Source organism: Pleurodeles waltl, chromosome 12, assembly GCF_031143425.1.
Source record: "Pleurodeles waltl isolate 20211129_DDA chromosome 12, aPleWal1.hap1.20221129, whole genome shotgun sequence".
Taxonomy (NCBI): domain Eukaryota; kingdom Metazoa; phylum Chordata; class Amphibia; order Caudata; family Salamandridae; genus Pleurodeles; species Pleurodeles waltl.
The window spans coordinates 618,659,440-618,685,679 of record NC_090451.1 but is presented as its reverse complement, the minus strand read 5'-3'; the positions used below and the strand labels follow the sequence as shown (position 1 = coordinate 618,685,679).

General features: G+C 41.2%; 1 protein-coding gene across 3 annotated transcripts in view; it reads right to left on the bottom strand.

The window, feature by feature from the left end:
- Positions 1–5,643: 5,643 nt before the first annotated feature.
- Positions 5,644–26,240, bottom strand: part of ANKRD35 (ankyrin repeat domain 35) — a 436,761-nt gene continuing 416,164 nt past the window's right edge. For all 3 annotated transcript variants that reach the window (XM_069217933.1, XM_069217935.1, XM_069217934.1), the window contains exons 12-13: positions 16,240–16,305; positions 5,644–11,203 (exon numbers count right to left, since the gene is read on the bottom strand). In XM_069217933.1, coding sequence (XP_069074034.1) covers positions 11,132–11,203; positions 16,240–16,305 — 138 coding nt within the window. In that variant the 3' untranslated portion in view covers positions 5,644–11,131. The remainder of the gene's footprint in view (positions 11,204–16,239; positions 16,306–26,240) is intronic.

Sequence of the window (26,240 nt, the reverse complement as noted above, 5' to 3'; positions counted from 1 at the left end):
AACTGGCAATGGGTAAATGTGCGCATATGTTGTGTACTGTGTAGTGCGGGGTGGACCTATAACTAAGCGACAGTATGTGTGTGTAACTTACCTCCCTTCCATAGCTGCTGCCATTGTATGAAGTCCATTGAGTCCCGCCGCCATCTCCTGCTGTCAGCGAACCCCCACCACTACACCGCCTGCAGGACTGTAACAACTAAATATGGCGGGTGGAACACCGTCTCCCGAATGGTCTTCTCGGACCCAACGAGGCTTAGCAGTAAGATCTACATCAGGCCCCAAGTATCCCTACAGAACCCCACCCATATAAATGGCCATTCCCTGTGGAATTCATATGTAGCTGTAGTATTTCACAATACCTTCTATGGAAGGTCATTCCCAGTTAATCTAGGCCTCTGCATGGGAAGTGGTTTGCTCAAGACTGTAGACAGCAGTAGCTACTCCCATCAGGTCTTTACATTAGGTGCATTAGCAGAAGAGGAAATAGAACTTTTGCCAGCAGACTCCTCATATCTTCCTCTAGCCCTGGCAAGTTTCTCAGGTCCATGCATGTTGTACTGCTCCAGCCCATGATTTGCCTTTGAATTCTGGGACTTGTAGCCTTGTTCATCCCATTATAGCACAGGACTGCTAGTCCCAGAATGCAAAGAAAACAACTGGAACAACCAGTCCCTGACAAAGGCACGATGTTCAATTCTATCTAAGTGCAAGGACCATTGCCGAGATCCATCTCCCTTTATGAAAGATTTTAGTGAAATAAGCCCCTCACTAGATAATGCTGGCATGTTCATAAAGTGAGGTAGGGCAGCCACCAGCAGGGGAGCTAACCGCACTACATCTGTAGCTAAAAGCTGGGGAGGATTTATGTGTTCCTCTTCCGTAGATAATCTTTAAACAGACCTGACAGCAGACACCAGGGTTTTTGGAGCCTCCTCTGTTCTTAAGTATTCTGCGAGGCCAATTATTAGCACCGTTAAGGAATAAGCTGTGGAGGAGGGTATATGGTAGCCGCCATGAAGTTATATTTGCCCACATGAGATCTTGAGAGTTTTTAAGTTGTCGGGAGATTTCCTTCTAGAGCTTCACACCAATACACGCAGCCCTGCAGTGTCCCCGCTAGGCTCCCCTGCCTTGCACCTTTCCCTCACGGCGCCTTCAATAGTAGTCCAGCATCTCTGGGTAAGCAGTGATTGTGGATGATGGATACACAATTCTCAAAGATGGTAGAGCTCTGACTTTAAGCTTCTGCAAAGAAAGCTGTGGGATCCAAGGGTGTTTGCTGAAGGTACCAGACCATCCAATGAAGGCCACGTGATCCTTTGCCTTTGAATAAATGTGCAGATGCAAGGATTAAACGAGGATTAGTAATGGAAGAAGACATTTAATGAGATTGCCACATGCTGTTGCAAGAGCTTTCGAAAGAGAAATATTAGATGCTCATTAGCTCACCAATGGGAAGCCAGGACAGAAATAATTTGAAAACCGTCCCCACCTACCTACACTGTACAGTTTAACCGGTTTTCCGTGTCCCCTACCCACTCTGAGCCCTGTGTACATTTACTGTAATCTTTCAAGAGTTCCCCTTTCTTTCCCTGTACTGCGAATACGTATCACAGAGGCAGCAATAATATCTCTATACTTGGCATTAGGTCAGAATCCATTGAAAAAAACATTTTTTGTTTTCTTAGTAACTTGTGTGCATCTGAAAGAAACTTTTCCAAAAGAATGCTTATCTGATTTGGGTCTGGCTAGCAGGTTCCATGTGGATTTGTCACCCAGGGGAGAAGGACAGAGGGCGGATAAAAGTTTATTTTCCAAATTTAACTTCTACAGGATTTACTTTTTTCCACAACAGGAGAAAACACTGTTGAACAGATGTACAAAATTGGCACAATATATAACTTTAACCAAGGATGAGTCTTTGCTTGGTTTAGATGTTAATTTATTCAGCAGTTTTTCAGAAACTGGTGTTTAGAAAATGTTTAATAATAGGCTAAAAAAGGTTAAAAAGTTGGACATATCAGTTAGTCTGCAGATGGTGCAAGAACCTGGGTTTGTGGACTAAATTAAGAAACTGATCAAATTTGATTGGACAAGGGAGTTTTTCATTGTGTCAATTTCAGGTCCGTGTATCCAAACCAGAGTTTGGGACCTGGAAGCTCTGATTAGCTGGGGCAAGAGAGAAAAGTTAGTTTTTGATGCCATTACCAGAACCCGCGTGCACTGAAAGAGGAAGGAGAAAAGATGTAAGAAGCCGCAAGTGGGCTGGAGTAACATCCACTGACCTCTCTAGCAAAGATCTGTGGGATCTGAAAGGGACCGCTTCCTGCACTTCAAAACAAGCATTGGCAAAGTAAAAGTATCTGTAGAGGTGTTGCTCAGCAGCACGGTTAGAACACAAATGAACCAAAACTTTCACTTTTTTTTTGTTGCACAAAATGCATCCTACCATCCAAAATGGACACAAACACCATGCAGGACTGTCTTTTATTTAATAACGTATACTCTCTGTGGCATTTAGCGAAATGTCCGTGATAATACCTTGTCTTTTTAAGTCATTGCCTCTACTGGGCCAAGTGCCAGAAACTTTTATATTGACATTTTCCATCTGCTTTTAGCAAGTACTAACTGGCACCGGGTAGAGCTACTAGGCGTCCATGAAAGTATGGAGTAAGGCAAGGAAAGACAAGAGGAGGGCGGTGTTGGGAGAAACAATATCTCCTTCACCTGTAGTGTGGAGGGGGTGGAAGAGCAGTCTTTCCCCCACAGACTATATGAGGGTTTCCCAGGTGCAGCTCTGCATTTGGTGACTCTGAACCACTGTTTCCCTGACCTATATGGAGATCTGGTAATCCTGGGTCTGGACTTCATTGGCCACTTGAAGTTGCGTAGAGGTGTACGGCTCATGATACCACTCCCTGTAAATGAATGAGGCCCTTTTAAGGCTGCCACTTCCACTTGCTGCTCTACCACCTAGCACCACTGTTTTTTTCCTCCAGAGTTCTCCTAGTAGGCTTTCAAGCTATATCTGTATCCTTCTGAAAGTTGTTGGTCACTCCTCACTACTGTGAGCAAACATGTTATGACCATTACTTTTTCCACCAGTGATTGGCAATGTCATTATTCAGTCTCTTTTGGGTCTACAATCCCTTGTTGTCATCTTTTGACCCCAGTGACCCTGTGAGGGGAAAAGGTAAGCCAGGGTAAGATTTCTTATCCCATAAGAGTAGTGAGTCACAGATATCTGCTCTAAGAGTGAGCAATGTAAAGCTCTCAGTAGTATCTTGCCATACGACCACCTATTTAGAAGCATGCACATGTGAGCAAGGCAGTTTATAGCCGTCAAGGACTCAAGTACTCTCAGAAAGTAGGTGCACATATCAATAATGGTAGAATAAGTATTTATTACTTGTGTTCCAAATTTAATTTAAACACTATTTGGAACATGATTTGATGACTAAAAATGTCAATACTCAAAGTAAAGGCTGTAGCCAGCACTTCCCATACAGCAAATACTGAGCGCGAGGAAAATATTTATAGTTCCATCCAACTGTAAAACAGAAAGCAGAAGGCATGCAGAAGAGACACTGGTTTTTATGATGATGGCAGACTTGGAAGGCCAGGAAGTTGATGTGAGTTGCACATGAAAAGCATCCCTTGCTCATCACCGCAGTGTTTCATCGCTGAAGATAGATGTGCAGAGTCAGGATGACAGGTAATATATGTGTGCCTTTTATCCAATGACTCATGACGCTGTCCAGCAGTCTAAAACACAAATGCATAATGGGATATCCATGCATTCCTGTTAGCCCACACCCCAGCGTCCTGTACCTCATCCAGAGAAGCAATTCGGCACTCCTGTGACATTCAAGCCCTCTTGTGATCCTATGCTTCGTCGTGTCTACTCTCATCATGAGTAACTGCATTTAGAGCCAAGCGTGCAACATGTACGTATGTACATCCGTTATCAAGTGCCTTGGCATGCCTTCCGTCATCTTAACTAATTACTCTTTGTTGCCTGTGACTTGCATGGATATCACGTGCAGCCTGGTAATTCTAAACACTGCGAGGCCGCCCGAGAGCTCCCAGCTCATTTCTGCAAAGATGCTACAGGTGCATCTGGGACATGCTACCAGGAGTTACACTGGGCTTTGGGTCAGCCCACTGCTTACCATTGGGTTGGCTTCTGGTCAATCTCTTAGCTTGATTCTTATTTATTGGCTTTTGTTGCTCTACTAGTATTTTTCTCACGTCTAAGGCACAGCTTCATTACCATCCTTTTGGTTGGATGATTTGTATATTTCAACTGCTCCACATCAAGGAAATACTCCTTTCTTTTCTTTGCAGTACTTCATGCAAGTGCATATGTTTCCCTGATTCTACCTTGTGTGCTGTTTCCCAACTGAAATCCTTGCTTCCACGCTCCCCGTATTTCCTTTTCCTGCCACTACTTCTCCCTCACCACCGCGCACTCCCCGATTACTGCCCCAACTCTGACTCGAGCTTTGTTCCACTTTTTATTTTCTTTTAATTTACCATTACAAGACGGGCAGCCATCTTGTAATGCTAAATTAAAACAAAATGTTGCTATTATGTATGAGTGGTGACACAGGACTTCTGTAGTGTCATGGCACACATGCATCATCATACTTTTTTTGTTGTTTTTTATTTTTACATTTTTGGCAGTGCTGTTCAGCACCGGCACTACAGCATTAATACGTTTTTCTTGTTTTTGCCACTGCTGCCAAAGATAAGCAAAAAAAAAAAAAACAAGCCCAATAGGTCTGCATTGACAATGTCAAAAGGCGAGACCTATAAGCTTTGCCAGTACTGGTTACTACTTGCTAGCAGACAGGCAAAGCACACCACGAGAGGTGTACTATTCAAAGTTAACAGTTTCTGGCACATGAAACAATGATGTTAGTGTATCCAAGATTTCTAAATACAACTATGACAATCCTCTGTCTCATAATGTATTACAAATTTAATATGTCATACTAAGGTCTCCTGACTGAATATTCATTTATAAAGAAGGCTTCATCATTTACTTCTGTTATTTCTCTTTCCATTTAAGCAGATTCTATACTTTAGTGCAGTTGTTCGGAGGGGGTGGGGTTTAGTGAATAGAAGTCCAAAAGGGTCTCAATAAAACAATATTAACATAACCAAAACAAAAACCCTAAATTCACTCAGGTCTCTATGACAACCAAGTAGGGGCTATATAATATCATAGAGAACATAGACTCCTAAAGGCGTTGAGAACCTGAACATTTATTATTACTTCCTTTGAAAAGGGATGGATCCATGGAGATTTTCATGTGAACTACTGAGTTCCCATTGAGATTCACTTTATGTAGGTGGATTTTATGTGAATTGTGGTTGTTTTCAATAAAAGTGCACAACAACAAGTCATTGAAACAACATTTGTAGATGTGGTGAAGCCTCACATCTACCATTATCTTAGGGATGAACCAAACACATCCGTACAGATGCGTTAAGCAAAACTCTTGTTGTACTGAAAAACAACATATGCAGACAAAAGTACAAATACAAGCACTGGTGTAGCAAAATATCTGAAAAACGTCTGGCACATGATAATAAGAATGATAAGACAAAAAGGCATTTCAATAACCACCAAACATATGAAAGTAACCAAGCAAGCACTGTTTGTGCTTTATTTTAAATACAGTAACATAGAAACAAAGTTAAATAAAACTGTAGAAACATAATGGCAATAGAAATAAGATATCAGCAGCATCCCCAGCACAGTACTAATGACATCAGTAAGACTTTTATAAAATTTTAGGTTTTACAATAAAATATTTGATTTAAAAAACATTTAAACCATCCCAGCTGAATGCGGATCGGACTTGTGCATGGCCAAGTTATCAGTCACGTCGAGTTCTCGGTGAAGGATCCCATGATGTGATGAAACAAGAGTGTAGAACGCAGGCAACTGTACCTACCATTTACTAGAAACCCTCCGTAGTGGAACCCTCTCTCCAAATTCCAGCCTTCAAGATGGTGGGCCACTAAACTCCTGTACTTGCTTCATGATAGCGATAGAATAAAGCAAATGGCACCTTTAACAAGCAATAGAATATGGTGAAAAGTTGAGTTGCTAAAGGTAAAGAGGGCACTGATACAGCTTAAGTACAAGATGTTATATAGCTAAAAATTGTTAGATCATTCTGTTAGATGGTGAAACTAAATAAAAATGTTTTTGAAGAGGCTACTGAATACAACTCATCTTCAAATAAATCGGAAATATTCATTTCTCAAGAGGACAAGGAAAGTCATATCTCAAAGAATAATTAGGATGAGGAAATACCCACTCTGTGGAGTGAAAATAAGGCAACTAAAGTCTTTGGCGATTAAAAAAAAGAATGAACTAACATTGGTGTAAAATATATCAGGAGGAGGTGCAGAAGATAAAGTTACTCGTCTACATAGGTGGAGATGGTTAGGTAACCTATTCTGGGGATAGAAAATGGTTTCATTTGCTTTTTCGGATTGGTGCTAAAGAAACGTGCATTTTGTGGTATGAAAAGAAAATGTGGCAAGTTGCATGTCCAGATGATGAAGAAAAATGAATACATCCTCAGAACAGAGGGAAGATGATATGTTGCCTCTATTCATTGCAAAGATGATACTGCTCAGATATTCAGGAGAGAAGATAATGTAACTCCCATTTTAATTTGCAAGGACACTCAGTCCATATCATTTGGATTAAAGACAAAGGCAGTAGATTTCATTGGTTTGGGAGGGGGGTGGTGATTATTTTTTCGTAGGTGATATTGAGGAAACTCTACTCTGGTTTTGAAGAAGAGGCGGTCATGTATACATCTTATGGCATAAAACAGACTTGCTAGCTCTTTTTCAGTATGATGGTGAGAAAGCTTAAAGGGCCAAGAAGCTGATGTAAGCATACTTTTACAGGCAAAAGTCACACGTATAGACATTAATCAGTAAATTATTTATACATCAACAGCGATACAAATTGAAATAAAGTAACTTATACTGATAGCATGGACTCAACAAGGTTTACAGACATCTCCAGAAAAGGAAGTTCAGAATGAAGCATCTCTATAGGTGATCAAGAAGAGAGGACACATTTAGAAGGTTGGCCAAAATAACAGGACACATTTGCAGAATGTAGATGGGTTCTACTCCCAGAAGCAGAGAATATTAAGTAAAAAAAATATATATCAAAAGAAACAAGAGCATGTATGGGAAAACAACAACAGAATAGGAGCAGTCGGAGGAAAACTGTCCTCTGAAAGGTGAATACCAGGGTAAACATTATTTAATGCTGAAGAATTTATTGTAAAATACATTCAGGAAGTGGAAACTACCTAGTATAAGATCATTACAACTGGATATTATGAAAAGACATACCATTGGAATGTGCAGAAAGTGAGGTGAAATGTATTCATGTTGTGGAGAAAATTAAGTGGAATACTTTCAGGAGATAAACTACCATAACGTGAGGAAGACAAAGTAAAATATTACTAGGTGCACTAATTGACATCTTCACAGAGGAGTGAAGGAAAGTATGACAACTTGTGAAATAAAAAGTGAAATGTAAAACATCTTGAACAGTGAATGAGGTCTTTCTAGGCAATCTGAGAATCCATGGGAACATATTCAATGGTGAGGATTATGATGTGAAACACTCTGTAAGAAATAAGCGGTGAAGACCTACTTAGGGATGAAAGTTGAAGTAGAAATCTGCATAAGTGACAGATCCAACACTATCCAATAGGAACACATACTCTGGTTAATGGTTTGTAGGTAAACATGTAATGGTGAAGAATAGATTGTGAAAAAAAACGTAAAGTACGCATCATATCTTAATATGCATCTGGGAAAGGTAAGTGGGCATTTTAGTGGGCAGATGAACCAGTTCAAATGGGAAATCTGCCTATTGTGAACTTTTTTAAGCTGCATACCCCTCTCTTACATGCATTGCAATGATATTTTTTTGGCCAAATGGATGAGAAGCTACCTTCTCCGTAACAGCTCCATTGGTAGACATTTGAGAGGCCACAATGCTGAAATTAGCAGTTCTGGGTGGGGTGGGCCACCAGCTGAAGGACCATTAGCACAAGTTTGGTTAATTGGTCCACATATCACAATAAAATCTGCACTGTGTTGTAGTCTTCAGATGACCAGCACCAGAAAAAGAATTGCTTCAATGAGGCACGAGAAGACACGTTCCAGGGGTAGAATCGGAGTAGGCAGTGAGCTGCCTTGAAATAAGGGTACAAGTTGAGGATAAGACAACTATACCTTATGGCGTGAAACACCTTAAAGGTAATCCAGGCAAGATGGTGAAAACTTAGGACTGAATAGATGGAGTAAAGATCTTTAAGGAGGTAAAAAGGGAAGGTAAAAAATCCCCAATGGTTGCAACCCGGAGGTAGAAATTTGACAGCCCAGGAGAGTAATTAATGTACACTTCTAGATGTACAGCAATGATGTGGAACACAATCGGTAATGTAGGAAATGTGTAGGAACCTTATGGTGTGGGAATAAAAGTGGTAGACCTATTTTCGTGCTTAAACAGTTAGGCAGAGAGAAGCACTTGTTTAAGGTTTAAAGTGACTGGGACTTAATGTAGCTGCAAAACAAGGGGAGATGATTGTCAGAAGTAAAACGAGCGATGAAACATGCCCTTATTTTATTAGGTAGAGTTGCAGATCGTCAACAGTGAGCAAATAAATGAATCTAAAATCTATGTTTAGGACATGAAGGGATTTAAGAAGGCCAAGAAGAGTATGTGCACATTTAAGGAAAGGAAACATTTATCTTCGAGCAGCCGGAGGGATACATGAAACCCATAAAGAGAACTATAAAGAACACATTTTTATATGGCTTAGTAAAGGTCAAGATGGGTAGAGTGACGGGGCCATGTAATACTCCTCTCCAGGCCTGAAAGAAAGTAGATAGGAATATACTTTAATACGTTTAAGAGCAATACAATTAACCTTAAGACGATGAAAAAAAAGTAATAGTGGAACCTTTACTCTTCATCTCCTGCTGGAGTTGTTGTAATTCATCCGTAGAAAGTAAATATGAGCAGTTGAAGTTCACGCTTGTGGAGAAAGAAGAATACCTTAATGTATTTTGAGGGTGGAGAGCAGTGGAATTCCTCTTTAAAAGCCACCAAGACTAAAAAAGCAGGGACGTGAGAATGACAGACACTGATGAAGGTGGTTGAATATATCGCTCCATATTTAGAAAAAAAATATATAACATTCTTGAGAAACATACTAAATTTATAGAAAGTCAATGAAAAATGTAAGGGGACGTTTTTATGCAATCTCAAATGAGATCCTTTTTATTGCCACTAGGAGTTCCACAACCTATGCTGTTCATTACTTTGTCTTAACTTCCTGCCAATCAAACCTTATTAACCTTGTTTAATTTTAGTTACAGAGTGTGATTGCAGCCTCATTAGCACCAACCATGGGACTAACTGACGGCAGAGCTAACTAGATCTATTACAGCAGCAATGATGCTAAGTAAAATATTGGATTTTCTTGTACTTGCCACCAAGAAAACACAATACTTTGCAACTCTGCTTCTATGAACTGAAAGGCAGAACCTGTGCTTTTCTTAGCTCATTTCCTATCTCAAGGTTGAAGACTCTTCAAAAAAATAGGGGAAATGCTAATTAAAAACATTTTATTTGGCAGAAAGAGTGGCTCCTTATAAATTGGGACAAAGTGAGTCAGTGTCAACATTTTAGATGCACCAGTATACTTAAACAGGTCAAGATATTGCTATAGGCAAGTCATTATAGGCTACAGCTAGTCTTACAGACTCGTCCTTTCACTTTTTGGTGTCCGGTTGACTTGGGATCTGGTCTTTGCATCTGTACTGCAAGCAATGCAGTTTGACTTGGTTTAGCATCCTCTGATGGCAGCTCTGTTTAACATTATTGAGACTCATACCCACTTGACCTTGCCCTTTCATTTGAATATGCTCCTGAGCAGGTAGGGCTCCCTTTGAGAACACAAATTATTCTGGTATCATGAATGAGTTTTACCAAACTAGGAAAAGAAAATGAATTCCTATATAAGCAGTCCTAGGAAGGATGACCTGCTGGTAGGGACACCATCATTTTTAGAGAAAGTATAAGAGGCTACTTATCTGTAGTGACTCGAAATCTGTTTTAACGGGTAAGGTTCCACTAGAATCGGAAGGTTAATACGGTTATCTGTAGCAAGTGAGGCTTCTTCAACAGACACCCTTCCTCCTCAACAGGTTGACCACTGCTACAGTGATTCATTTGCTCTGCAGCAGATAAGTAGATCTCTTCTACAGCCATGAACAAAGTCTGCGGTGCAAAAGGGAATAGGAATTTCTGGCAATGTGCAATAGGCAATTCTCTCTTTCATTCTCTTAAATGCGAATCCATCAATTCCAGCGGGCTTCGATCGCAGGCAGACTGAGCACCAGCCTAGACATGATGCTCTTGATGTCTTTTTGGCATTTGGAATCTACGTTAGTCTGAAGAGTGCTTTGCTGAATGGCTTGGTTTAGTGCCCTCCGAAGACTGGCTTATTTAGCACTATGGTGTGCACAGGGAATCCCACATTCCAGTGACCACCACTAAATATCCGGATACTATTGCATACTGCGAAACTATTGCAAAGTTACATTAAAACGTAAATCTTAAAACCCCACCCCCAAAATAATAAATATTAACTTTACAGTTGCAAAAATGTCTTTGTTGCTTCTTCTCTGCATTCATTCATGAAAGTAAACATAAGCACATCCAAAAGGCATCTCTAATTTAAAACCTAAGCTTCGTCACTGTCATCTCAGGCCAGTGCAACCTTAAAGTCAAACGCCAGAATAGACCCATCATTTAACTTTAGAGAGAACAGGTGACCCAAGGGCAAAACAGGCAGCAGAGGAAGAGGGGAAGGAGCTGCCCTGAAGAGTCCATCTTGTGCAGAGATCATTATGTGGCTTGTCCATGTCTTTTTCAGATTCTGCTTGTACAAGGAAAATGCTCCTGATGATATCAACAATCCTCAGAACTATCATAGGCCTGAAGAGCCCATCTTCCCTGATCATGTGGTACTTAGAAGGAACATGCTGCTGACCATTACTCCAGTCAGCAGATCATGGAGTCCTGTATCTTCCGAATTCGCAGCAATGACCGATGCACTTCTTCATCCATGAAGCCCTGAAAGAAAAAGTTAACAGAGGCTGAGATCATAAAGCTCTTCTGCCTGTAAATATTGTCACTCAATAGGAAGTGATAGAACAACATATTCATACTCATTTTCTTGGATTGGATGGATATAAATCTCATGTTACACATCGGAAAAAAACCTCTTTAGGCCTTCTCCCTTCTCAATAATTCCACCCTTTCATCTAGTTTGGGAACTTTAAGGACCCTAGACAATGTTTTTAATAGACATATATTGCACCTATAAAATACTACTGACCACCTAATAGATATGTTTTAATCTGATGGAGTCCAATAGTCACATTTTAAAGCAGTTTCTAAATTCATTGGCCAAAATGTCCTGGACTTTCTAAAAAGCTTTTTAGGAGACCTTTTGCAATATTCAAATACTTCAGAGTCTCTACCATTATCCACCTGGAATATTGCTTTACAGCAGCAAATCTGGTATGCCTTGATGTGAAAATTGTATGACTGATACAAAACACATGGTGCACAGAAGACCAATATATATATTGTGCCACAGTTGGAGCAGTATTATATCATCTTCTAGTAGAGACAGCACGATTTCTAAATACTGTTGGAACTAACACCCATTACTGTTGCATCGCTGTTGCTGTCCCATTTAAGTGCCATTCAATTATTTATTTACTGCTATTTTTTTGGCCTGAGCAGATTTTGAATGTTTAATACTCGTTTCATGCATGTAACCAATATACGCATCTGTCTACGTGAACAGTTGATTTGTGTTCATAACCATTGGACTGAGAAACAAAAATAAACAATTGTCAGCAATATTTTCATTCCATCCTTCATAACACCTGTTTACATGTCTCCTGTTACACTGATACACTACCATGTTGGTTGTAATTCTGTCACAAAAACAGTTCTGGGCGAACATTGACACTTTTCAGCTGCATTGTATCAACACATATTTGTGCAAAACACCTCTTTGTAATAAGCTGTTGCAAAAGGGAGGTGAACTGTGAATCCATTTGTAATATTAATTACAAATGAACTGTAGGAACACATCGGGTAGGTTTAGCTCTACCATTCATAGAAACTGCTCAAACAGGACATGGTGACAGCAATCACCATACAGGCGTCTACTTAAAACATTTCACACCGCTGCTACTATGGCGTTCAGTAGGTAATGCTACCAAGGGGGAAGCTGAAATATGCCATTCTGTTAAAAATTCAATTGGTGATGCTCAAGTGGACCCAGCTTGCTGATTGTGCGGGTGCCTGGCACTGTGACAGTCAGTCTGACAACCTGAGCAGAGTTGCTGCAGCTACGGATTACCCTGAATTATTGATCTTATGTACTCAAACATCGGCAAGCAGAGATATAGCACAGATTAGATACTCTCATGATGGTAGTTTTTACATTGGCAGTTTAGTAAACTACAAAAAAACACACTGCTGGGCCAGTTTCTTAAATGCCCTGTATTTGGGGCCTGAATTCCCATGATCATTTCTTAGAATGTAAAGCACTTGTTGTACCTTCCACATTTCCTTGTACGTAAAGCTGTACAAGTCATTCAGTTTTACACTTTACCTTGTTAACCAGTACTGCCACTTGCAATAGGTGCAATGTGGAAATGTGCGCACCACTTGCACTTCCATATTACCATCCACGTTAATCACACCGTCTGCACATTTCCTCCTGACTTACCCAAGCTCAATGGTAGGGACCATAGGCCAATGCCAGTCGCACGGCCTCCCGCTGACAGTCGCTGACAATGGACAGCTGGGTGTAGCAGAGTAAGACTGCTTCAACTCATGTACGACTCGGCCAAGCTCTGGATTCTGAAGACTCCAGAGCCCCCTCTATAGCTGCCAAAGGAAAGAGAGACTCTTCCCAGTAGCCACGGTGCCAAAATACTCAAAAGAGTTTACTTGAAAAGGGCACAGTGTCTACTTAAGCTAGGAAGAAACCATGTCAGGGAAATCCCTTGGAAATCTAGTTTTACTTGATTGGAGCCTGAAGATGCATACTGGAGTGATTGGCAAGGCACCAAACACCCTCTGACTTCAGGGAAGTGAAAATAACCAGGCATTATATTCAAAAGTAGAATCCATAGACGTTCCAGCTGCTAGAACTAAAAAGAGGAACGCATAGTAGCAAAGGGGCAAAGAACATCATGAAGAATCAGGTGGCAATTGTGTTGGCATGTATCTTCCTCTCGTGATTGCCTCCATTATTCATGTTTCAAACAGGTCCTGACATAACAGTAAAAGGACTCTACATCACCTTTGATTGGGAACCTTGGATAACATGCTAAGGACAGACCACCATCTTGGAAAGGGCTGTTTAGAATGTTGATCTACAGTCCTCCACTGAAATTCATGGCATCCGTTTGACATTCCTAGGACAACTTTGACTTCTACAGTCCTGCTCCACTCTTTATGTCTGACACTTCAAGAAGTTCACGAAACACCCATCTGGCTGACCACGAGCACAAATACGTCAAAACAATCCGGGGTAAAGGTGCTTAGCCGTGTACTGAGCGCAGCGTGTGGAGGGCTCCTCCTCTGAAGTCTCTGGTAATCTCTTGCCACAGCGCTCAGCACAGATATAACAGGCACAAACCAATGTCTACTGCCACCAGAACCTCATTCACACTGGATGCTCATTCACAGTTAAATGTAGGAGCCAGCACACGAAAGCCATATATTCAATTACAAGCTGCTTTTCAAACAAGGTAGAAGAGATGTGTGTGTTTAGAAAGTACATCCCCAATACACTATGCAGCCCACAGCTTGTGATACGGTTTCATGTAATTGAGCATCGGAGAATGTACTGCTGATGAAATCCAGCCTCTGGATGGCCCGGAGCGAGGAAGGTAACATGGGTGGGCCTGGGCCAAGCCCAACATGAACTCCATTGCTGCAAATATTTTACAGCTTCCATGGCTGCCAATCCAGTTATGTTTACAAAGATCTGAACCGAATTGCATACATTGTCCATTTCACATTTGCCCCTTGCATATTTTCTATGTGCTCAGGATCCTCACACTGTCTCTTCACACGCTCACGTGACTGAAGCTTTCTACAAGATCGGTAAAGGTTAAGCTCAATATACTGCCTGTTTATGAGTTGCAACAGGTTACAAATAAATGAGAAAGCTAACATCTCTGTTTTGCAGGAAAACTTAACATTGGCTACAAGGATGCTCAAAAGACATGACAAATCATCCCACAATTTGTCTCTGAGTATCGTCATAGTTTACAAAATATTTTATTTCATGTAATCCTTGTGCTTTCCCTGGGTACCAAGATTCTCACACTATTTATCCACATGTACTGGATAATTCACATTTACTGATAACATGGTCTAAGCCAGTGGTTCCCAACATGTGGTCCAGGGGCCCCTGGGGGCCCGTGAAGCATCCTCAGGGGGGTCCGCGACTGCTTAGAAAATTAAATAATATTAGCCAAATAATAAAGTGTATATAAATAAAGTGGCTAAATGTACAATTGACATTTTTTAAACTTACTGTAAATGTCAAGGAATTCGAAATGGGAGGCAAAAATTAAATTAGTGTCCCCAGATTGAGTTCTGGGAGCAGTGCAGGTGCATTAAACAGAATACAGTATGGGCGATGTGTGGCTTCAATTACATTTAATAAAGCTGCAACCTTCCTTTTAAAATTAATTTCTTTATGTTTTTATTTATATTTGTTTGCAAATTAAAATGTGGTATCACTTGTGTATGTGTTTGATTTATGCTTGTTTCTGTATTTGTGTGTGTATTGTTTTGCATTTCAAATCATCAGCAGTGTTTAGGCTGGGGTCTCTGGCTTCCAGTAACGACTTAGTTGGGGTTCCCCAGATTCCAATAATGATTCATTGGGTGTCCTTGGGTTCCAGTAATGATAAAGTGGGGGTCCACAGAAGTCAAAAGGTTGGACACAACTGCTCTAGGCTTCTTATGTGGGCTGTCCAGAGACCAGAAGTTCCTATCTCAACCATGTTATCATTCACATCACACTGTCAGTCCATGTGCCCCAAACACTTCTTACTGTCAATCCCTGTACTCAATACTCTTCACTGTTTCACTCAAGTCATCCCAATCCCTGCTCACGTGATTCAGCATTACACCACCTCTCTGTGTCGCCAAACCCCTATCAAACGCAACCTCTGTACCTAAATCTCTCATTCTAAGATCCATGTGCACAAGGGTAGTCACACCACCTGTCCATGTGTCCCCATCCTTTGGGAATCAGAGGTAATGGAAGTCTGGCAAGTAGAGAACAGTGGAAAACAGTGGAAAATATCCAAATATTCCAGCTGCATATTGGCAACAGAAGATACGTGCTTTAAATCAATAAAATCACTAAATTCCTTACCTTGGAGGTCCTTATCCAAGCTGTTATCACCCTCGTTCTCTCGAGGATGACTATGCCAACCCTTTATATGCTGGCCTATCAAAAAGCCTTAGTCAAAGGCTGCAGATCATCCAGAAACAAACAGCCCGTCTAATCTATAAATAACCAAAGCGATGACATATCACCCCCTCATAAAACATCTCCACTGGCTGCCTGTAGAACAAAGGATGATCATCAAAGTTGGATGGATCATTTTCAAATCACTCCACAACCAAAGCCCCTCTTATCACTTCCCAACTACATAAGTATACTCCCAAGATCTGCCCGTTTGAACGATATGTCCAATCTCCAAGCTTAAGAGGAAGAGGCTGAGCGGTACTAGATTTCGGTTATTGCTCCCAACCAATGGAATTCTTTCCCCATTGAAATACGATCAGCACCTTGTTATTTAGAATTCAGGAAACCATTAAAAACCTGGCTATTCAGACAAGTCTACACCTAATTCCCTATCCTTCTGCATTTTCCTTTTTGTTCTCCCTCAGTGCCATGAAACCGACTGGTGAATGTGTGCTTTATAAGGCCCATTAACGTAAGACAACACAACATAACACTTATAGTTGTAATTGACTCGGAGGACAAAAGTGACACGAGAGCGGATATTTATTGTTCTCCATTCTCCGAAAAGCTTTATCCTGAATCTCACCTGGGCTGCATGAAGAAGATGGGTTCTGTAGGTGGAAACAACCTTTTCGTGCTGTTTCTCGAAATCCTGAAAGAAAACAAATGTTTGATTATATTTAGGTTAAGTCATTATGTTTAGATCATACAACTGTCCCCACACATTTTGCACTTAAAAATCTTTTTACAACATCTAGGATGAGAAGACATAGCAAGCCCAAATGTCTTTGTGTACACATAGATAATACACACACAAGTAAAAGCAATTCTTAAGTTTTGACCTAATATTTCAACATGGAACATGGCTTCCCCTTTCTACACGAGAAAATACAGAGAGTAAATGTAGAGGCTGCACAGAGAAGGATTTTAAAGTTTTGAAAAGAAAAGGTAAAAACAACTCAGCAAACGTTGTTGGGGGGAAACCAGTCATCAGAATGAAATGCACAGGCTGTTACCCATGAACTACTTAGTCTGAAATCAATTTTGTTTTACAGATAACTTCTCCAGAGCAGGAATTTCCTGCAAAATAGATTAAAATGATCAACAAACTACTAACAACTTGCCCACATCTCACCAACTTGAAGAATACCCGTTAGCATCTTCCCAGAGCAGGTATCACTCATCCACAGAAATACCTGAGTATGCAAAGGATAGGGTGTCATTGACTTGAACCAACTTCACATGTTCTGTGGTTTCAGAAAGACCAATGGTGATCCACCTTCAAAGTCTGACCCTCATAAAGCCAAATGTAAAGTTTACCATTCTATTAGTTTTTCTATGTTCATCATCATCTTTGCTTCTGCCTTGAACATCCTTCATCCTTGCTCTGCTGGTCCTCAAATTAAGCCTGCCAATCCAAACTTCCACACTACCCTTGACTACATATGCCTTTTTCCTCCTTTATAAAACAACAGAGGAGAAGAAAATATACTGCAAAAGTTCACAACATGCTCTGCACCAGTTACTAAAACTTCTCCCTGCAGATACAACGAGGCACACTGCTTAAATATCTTATAGAATAGTCTTATGGGGTCCATCTTTGTGCCTTTCGGACATAGGGGTCCGAGCAGACAACCACCACTGTCTGGTGTGGTGCATCATTGTTAATCCAGCACTTCCTGCCTAGACTCACTCTGATTACTTCTCTTCCTTCATCTCCGTACAGCACTCTGCTGTCCTTCGGCTGCTTTGTGCAACAGAAATACCATGTATACACGGACACAGCTGCAGGTACAGTCAAGTGTGACTCTGGTAGTGTGTAAGCACTCACAGGCTCAATGTGCACAAACCTTAGAATCATACTTGAAAATATTGGGCACCCCTGTTTGACTCTTTTGTGTAAGTTGTTGATTGTGGTAGCAGCACAACGTGTTTCCCTTAGTAGACACGTTTGTACAGTTATTGTATGCTAAGTGTACTGCTAATCCCATGCGCCAAGCAATTAAACCATGCGCCAAGCAATTAAACCATGCGCCAAGCAATTAATCCTGGAAGAATTTATTCTGCATACTCCCGATATTTTCCGTACTATTCGTACCATTTATTTAGTCTACACCGTGTTAATGCGTAATGCTATTTCTTATTGACATACTACATTGATTACTTCATAGTCACTGCCACCAACTATATATCAGCAGTCTAGTTCTAAATACTGTTTTTAGGTCGAGTGAGCAAGCGCTCTGGCCTGTTGTAATCCATCTGTGGGGTTTTAAACATGCCCACCGCATGGGCTTGCCTTTCACCCCACAGTTCATGGGCTTGCCTTTCAAAAATCCTTCATTATTATTGGCAAATGCTTTACATTTGTCTCTCCTTGGGGCAGTTTTTTTTACCACCTTGGCTATCATACCTGTTACATGGATAATTGCACGACTGCCAATCTGGTTGACTGCAAGCAAACGTATTTTTTCTTTTGTATCTCCGCTCAACGCAAATGCTCATGGCAGCCATAGTACTTTGAATTGGCTTGCTCATGTCAACAGTTTTACTTTTCATTTTTAATTTATGTGGCGAGAAAAGTCCAGTTAGGAATTTACAACAGTAATAGCTCCAACTCAAGTAAACACAAGACCTATTGCATTGCAAATGCTTGTTTATATATCCTACTGTAACAGACTGTGACAGAGATACCTGCACAAGGTGAATCCTGTGTATGACGTCATGCTATGTCAAGAGATGAAGTGACTATGCAGTGTCCTAGCTGGTATTTGTATAAATCAGACAGATTATATTCAAGGATTTTCAGTACTGCAGGAGAGCGTGCAATACACCCAAACGCAGACATTTTCCCAGAACCTTTACAATTTGTCTGTGTCTTTAACTAGTGGCAGCCTTTGGCTTCCACCCTAACATGTTTTATGGAAGTGATGGCCCCTACCATACATGTGAAATGGGCTGTGCCTTGCGAGATAATGATGTCTGAGACTATTTGCGTCAGAATCTCATCATGCCTCAGCCCAATGGGTGGACCTAGTGTCAGTACCCTTGATCTGATTCTTACATCCTCCAGTACTTGTGCAGAGGAAGTAGAGATATTACTTTACTCTGTGGATCTTGGGAGGAAGAGAGTAAAGTAGAGTGATGTGCATTAATGAAAATTAATTCACGTGATGAACTCTGTGCTCCCCTTGTAGATGGGAATGGGAGGACTAGTACCAGGATTGGGCTGGGATCCCAAAGCAGCCCTGGCAAATTTTGTCAGACAAACCCCATAGGGTACACAGCGAGCGAGACTGACCACTACAGTGGGGCTTGGGGTGGGGGGTCTCTTCCCCAAGAAAATGTAAAGAACATTTGGAAACAATTTAAAAAATGGTACATTCTTCAACACATGACTCAATTGGATTACTTTTAAAAGCATAGCAAATGATGACCTTCCAGGGCACCACGATAGGGCAATCTTTATTGGGGCTCTTCAATGATTCCCTTACCATCACCCTCCAACAGTACCTTTCATCTTTCCATAGCACCATTCTCATGTTTATTTCATTTGATTTAAAGCGCCTCTCTTACCAGCGTAAGGTGTTGGAGCACTTTACATCACACACACAAGCAGAGACAATTAATTATAGTGTAAATCAGTGCAAAGAAAATGTTATATCAGACAAAGGGGACTACGAGGTGTAGGATTCACATGACATCCATACTGGTAGACATTTTTTATGAATGCTTGGTCTGGGGAAGCATAAACTCAGGATTCAGAAAGTTCCCTTTACTAATAATTTAGTTCTACCCAAATAAACCCTTTTAAAAAAAAATCAAAATTAGGATAATTAAAGACTGGGGAAAAACATAACTTTATGAACTGTACCATGCAGTGTGCATGTAGCTCTTTGATGGCAGTTCATAGCTCACTGTGCCAGATTATGATTGTGACTAATGAACTGCGCAGTAACAAAAGGAACTCTGTGACAAAAGCAGTACCCACTGTGTCATGCACATAAAATAGTGTTCTGTGATCTGCATAGAACACAACCTTTGCAACAGGCATATTAACCCTCTGTGCTACCTTAGATGAGTCAAAACTGCCAATAGACTAATCTCTGATCTCTCTTTAAGGATCTTGCACTCTAGCACCTGCGGGTGAGCGCCTAGTGTAAGAATGAATGTTGGTGTGAGTGCTCTTTATGGGTCCCACACTCAAGCACCTGTGGATGAGTGCCTAGTGTAAAAATGAGTGTTGTGAAGAGAACTCCTTATGGATCTTGCACTCTAGCGCCTGTTGATGAGTGTCTAGTGCAAGAATGAGTGTTGCGGTGAGAACCATTTACGGATATTGCACTCTAGCAGCTGTGAGTGACTGTATAGTGTATGAATGACTGTTGCAGTGAGTGCTCTTTAAGGGTCTTGCACTCTAGAAGCTGTGGGTGAGTGTGTAGTGTAAGAATGCATGTCATGGTGAGCGTCATTTAAGGATCTTGCACTCTAGCACCTGTAGATGAGTATCTAGTGCAAGCATGAATCTTGTGGTGAGCGCCTTTTAAGAATGAGTGTCACAGTGAGCGCCTTTCAAGGATGAGTGTCACAGTGAGCACCCTTTAACAATCTTGCACTTTAGCACCTGTAGATGAGTGTCAGGTGCAAGAATGAGTGTTGCGGTGAGTGCCCTTTATGGACTTTGCATTCTAGCACCTGTGGATGAGAGTATAGTGCAATAATGAGTGTCGCAGTGAGTGTCCTTTAAGGACCTTACACTCTAGACCTGTGGATGAGTGTCTAGTGCAAGAATGAGTTTTGCGGTGGCACACAGCTTCAACACTGGCCAGCATTGGCAGATTCCAGATCCTCCACCTGCTGGGTCAATTGCCCTTCCTGTGGTGGGATTTCAATGCCCCTGCCTTCTGCATGGGTCCCACTCACATCTAACATTTGATTTCCTCCGCTAGCAACCAAATCCGAGGTGTTTACTATTTTTTATGAGTGATGAAAATCATTTGAACACTAAGCAATAACCTTCTACTTTGTTCTGAGATCTGAATATATTTTTCTCCAAGTTCCCTAGCCACGTCTTTAGCACTTTACTGACTACCATTCCTTTATGACCACCTGGTTATGGTCAGGGAGGACAAGTCCATGACAATCTTATGGTCACGGCTGCTATGATACAAGTGTCTTGGGCTAATGCAGGGTCGAACTGGCTTATAGGACAATCAGACACTGCACTAAGGGCTGGTGTCAAAGACCAGTGAGTAAGTCTGTTTGCTGATACGTGGCCTTTTTATGGTCTGCTGGGCTGTTTTTTTACTGTTGAATTCCCTGATATTAAAAGAAACATAGGCTGTAGCAATGTCAAATGAAGGCAGCGTTTCATATCTTGCAAAACAGTTGTACAGTGGGTCTTTCAGCGTTCAAAGTGGCCCTAATTTGCAAACACAAGCCACTTTTTATAGCTATGTAATTCACTAATGTGGGACAGTTTTATTTTGGTGCCAGGGACCATTTTTGTACCATTCCAACCCTGGGTTGATGGAGTGCATCCGGGCGAAGATGGTGAGATGGGGCTTGTCTTGCTCTCTGTCTTCATGGACAGTGATTGAAGTATTGGGAGTTTTAAATCTCAAATCATGGTACCATGGTTCTCAGTGCTTTATAAGCTCACTCCTCAGAAAATGAATTTACAGACCCTAAAGGAGGACCACTCTGTATAACCAAATCCTCCAAGGGGGGTTAAAGGCATGGTCACACAAGCATCATATACTCCAGTATGTGATCTAATCTATAACATTTACAAACACCGGTGAAAAAAGGGAAAATCTTAATTTTTAAAGAGGGTTGCAGGTAGAATCGAATTGGCCAATAGGGCATTCCGGCAATGCCTGTAGGGATGATTTGAAAGGCCAGTGTGTGGGCCTTATTTTGCCTTTTTTTGAGACTGCTGTATGGGCTGGTGGGCCGTTCTTTTACTGTACATTTCCCTGATATTAAAACAAACACTGGCTGCAGCAAGCTCAAATTCATGCATGCGTCCCTATCCTACAAAACATTTATACTGAATGTCGTTACAAGTTCAAAACTGCCTGATTTGAAACGAGCTACTTTTTTTAGCTACCTGATGCAATAACGAGGTCCACTTTCATTTTGGTGCATGGGCCGATATTCTGTCCCAATCCTACCCTGGTTGTAGGATTTCACCAATGGGCAACTCTCGCATGATAGCCATTATGGAGGCTTGAATCTTGCTTTCGCTCTTGGTTTAAGACAGGCTCTGCTTACTGATATGTCATTGACCAGCTTTAAGACTCATTTCAAAGCCAACCAAGATTTATTTACATCAATAGTTGAGTTTCCACATTAGCAGGCTGAACTTTCGAATTCACACCACTAGATGGCGACAATTCATCACGCTGAATGAAAAATGCAGCTAACCTGGACAAGGTGATGTTTGAGGTTTCCGTACTCAATTCACAGGCAGTGGTAAGAAAACCCTCTGGGTGTGTGTGTGTGTGCAGTGGCGTAGCGTGGGTTGTCAGCACCCGGGGCAAGGCAAGTAATTTGCGCCCCCTAACCCGGGGCAAGGCAAGTAATTTGCGCCCCCTAACCCGTGGATTTTAGCACTCGAGTCTCTTCAAAGATGTTGCGGCCGGCCCCCCCTGCACCCCCCACGCTACACACAGTGTGGGTGTGAGTGTGCGTGTGCGTGTGGTAAAAACAGAATCCTGCACGGAGGCTCAAGAAACAGAAAACCCATCTTACAAGAATAACGTTAGGCAAACTGTAACGCAGGCTATGCTTGGGCTGCAATTATTATTAGAGATCTCCATTTTATTACGTATAGATTTTTACATTTTCTTCAGTATTTATCCATATTTCTATTTTGCTAATTTAATCTGTGTTTATTCATATTTAGTTTAGGGGTTCTTGGAAAAATGAAGCTGAAACTAAAATATTTCTCTATTTACTTAACAGATAAATGTACACACACTAAATGCCTGAAATATTTTAATGCCACTAATACCCATAGATTATAAATCAGTATACTCATACAAAAACATGCACATTTCAGTAAAAACCTCGTGCATACATCAACATGCTTTTAAGACCCATTAGGAATCTTTCTCTCTGTTTTTTTTTGTAATTCATTACCTGTTGCTCTGCACATCTATTGGCCTGATAGTTATAACATACAGCATTTAGACTCTCTCAAATCAACCTAATTTCAGTTATTATCCAGACCAAAAAAACACAAAGGAAAATAGGTGTTTTTTACGGTTTGTATTTAGTTCTAAAAAGGAGTAATTATTATTAAGATGGACGCTATAATTGAACTCAAATTCGTGAGCCAAACAAGCCAGAAGCCCAGTGCACACATGTAATATGAAGGAACAGTAATCACCGTCCTGACAGAGTGATGTGAGTACAGGTGCGAGCATGACCTCTGGTAAGAGAATGAACATGGCCCATCACGGGCAAACCCACGGAGAACCAGCCCGTGCACACTTTAGCCTGAGAAAGGCAGTACGTGAGATAAATTAGTCGTCGTAATACCCCCACCATGCATGGAACTCAGACAGGCCTGCATGGGCTTATCTGCAACACGTAAACTTTCAAGCAGATAAGCCCGGGAAAACTGAGGGTGAAGCTTAGCAGGTTCCCAACAGCAGCAGTTCTCAGATCTTCGTGATGCAAAAGGCAGCCAAGTGCCAGTAAATATATCAGGATAAGGTAAAACTGTGAGCTGATGATGCTTTGTGGCTGAGACATCGCTCACCTTCAACAGCTGCAAACATTCCTCCTCTTGGTTGTTGATAACAAATCTGCACATTCGGTAAAAAAGCATAACAGATGGAGATAATAGCCATGAAGACAGCAGCCCAAAAGAAAAAAAGAAAAAAAAAAGGCCCCGGACAAAGGAACACCTGCAGGCACTAAAGGTAGGGCTAAACCCCTCCCATGCACTCAGTATGTTGATGGACCTGCTTTAGGCAACATTTGCTGGATAACCAGACGGTTCACATGGTGTGCCCACTGTTGGACATCAGTATATCACTTAAACATTACATGTGTTCCCAGCATGAGAACGCAGAGAGCTATCTGACGCGCATGCAATAGGAAGGATGCAGTTCGTCATCTCATGTGAAGATGGAGGAAGGTTTATATTCACCCATCACCTACCCCAGTAGTAAACCTTGCAGTGCAACACTTATTCAAAATCACTACTTATCCCAACTTTGAAACGTTATGTACTGACAATTCGGTATGGCAACATCTGCTAGAGTAACTGACTCATATTCGGAATCTACCACATCTTTAGAAAACACATCAGCCTTTCAACTTAAGAACCTTAGCCTCCATCAATCCAAACCTTCTCAATGACCAATTTAGAAGCCTCAAACTACCAACTGAAGACCAACACTGGGAATAGATTCACATCATTCATATAATATAAATGTAAAACTTCCATTTATCACCAATCAACAACCTTCACATATCAAAGACGTGACAACTAGACAGAATCAATTCTTTCAAATTTCTCACATTTAAATATAACATCAAAGGTAGGTACCTCACCACGTATGGGAGCAGTTAGGTCATTTTGTTAGAGTCAATGTCAACCTTCCTAGTACATTCCTTCCAGAATCTACATCCTCAGATCTTAACAAAAATAACTTGTCTGCAATTTCAGAGAAATTGAAGGAATTTTTGAGTAGGTGTGCTATAGAAGACAGAAGGGACCTGGTTTTGTGTTATATAAATTCGTGATCTGATTACATGGATTATGATCTTTTCTAGTTATGCTCATCTAGACTGTTTTTTGTGTTGTGGGGTTTTTCATGTATTGTGTGTGAGAACTTCGGACAAGAACTAAAAAGTGAGGAATAGGAACAGTTAATCCTCCTTCAGGTGAATTATGCACGTTTTTTTCTCATCGCTGGAGGTAACAGTGATCGGTCCTAACTTTTGTCCTACTTCCTTTGTTTCAAAGATTAAACCGTGGACTACAAGGAAGGAAAGCCAGGGAAGAAAGGGAAACCATGAGAAGGAGGTGATCCAGAGGGAGTGAAAAAGGGCTAGAGGAAGATGAAGAGAGAAAAAGAAGGTGCTGAGAGAGAGGTGATCAAAGAGAGGGACAGTGACGAAGACATGGAAAGTGAACGAATCCGAGCGGGTAATTCCCCTGTTCCTTAATATTCCCATCGACAATACTGTTTCAAGTTTTTCTCAACTGGTGGGATGTATTTGTGGTGCTAAATAGCCAGCAAATGGCATCCGTACTGAAAGCATCAAACTCATTTTTTAACTATTTACATGAAACAATCCCTAGTGGTGCGCGAAGTGCACACAGCATTCGCGATAAACCGCAACAATCCGATAGACAATACTAAGCGGGTTTCAGCACATAGGAAAGTGATGGATAGGTTTCCTCATCCCGAAAAAACACTTGTATGTGAGAAACGAGTTGGCCAGAGGGACAATGATAAGTATTCAAGTTAAGATAAAGACCCAGCATCGACTCTCAAAGGTGCTGTACCCTAAAAGCGGCAAAGCAACAGGCAAACAATTCACAAGGCAATATCAGTACCTTTTCTTTTCATCATTATAGGCATAGGAGGGTACATCTGTTTGCAGCACAGAGAGTTTGAGCTTCTAAACAATTTCATTTATCCGGACATTGGCCTTTGCTTCCTTATGAAACATCTTTAAACCTGTCTTTGCCTCTGTTTGGTTCACAAATCGTCATCAAACAGGCAGACCCTCAGGCTTACATTAGACAGCTGAGGGAGAAAATCCCTGGTGGCAAAGTTGTGGAAAACTCTTCTGAGACAAACCTGAAAACCATGTCTTTATTAAGACAGAATCATTTGTCACTGGCATCCTGGCTGTCTCAGAAATATGATGAACGGTACTTTTAGGTCAAAGAAAAAAATTCTATATATATATACACCGCCATGTGCCTGTTACTAAGAAACTTATCCCATTCAGCAATGACAGAGTCTCACAGCTCAAACACTGAGTTCTTTGACTGGAGGTGCAATCCAGTAGCTCTCAACTGAAGGAATTACACCAAAGCACTGGATGGGGAAGTGTTTTTAGTGCACCTTCATTATAATGAAGGCCAGTGATAGAAAATAGGCAGCTGGATGTGCTGTGATCTCTTGTGTTGTGTAGGTGCACAGAGACCCAACCCGGAGAGAAGTCCAGCTTTGCCCTGACCGAACGCCCTCAGAAAGAGCATTCTGTGACGCATCACTGTGTGTACCAGGTCTACGTCAAGTCTCGACTACTTGTATGTGGTGCAAGCTTATATGGACAAAACATGGAAACTGTCTATTCCAAAGACAAAGAGCGTTCGAAGATTCTCAAAATCTTTGCTAATCAGAGGCGGCCACAAGTTGGGTGACTAAATTGCTTGAAGTACAGCAGCCCCACTTTTTTTTCCACTTGATTGCTTCCCTGCTTTTTCATTATCATCCATTATTTGTGTGTTTGTGTAAGGATTCTTGCAGTTTTTTTCTTATGAACAGTCAAACAATTTAATGCATTCTAGTTACCCCAGCTTTGAGTACCTTTGAGATTCATACCAGGGCT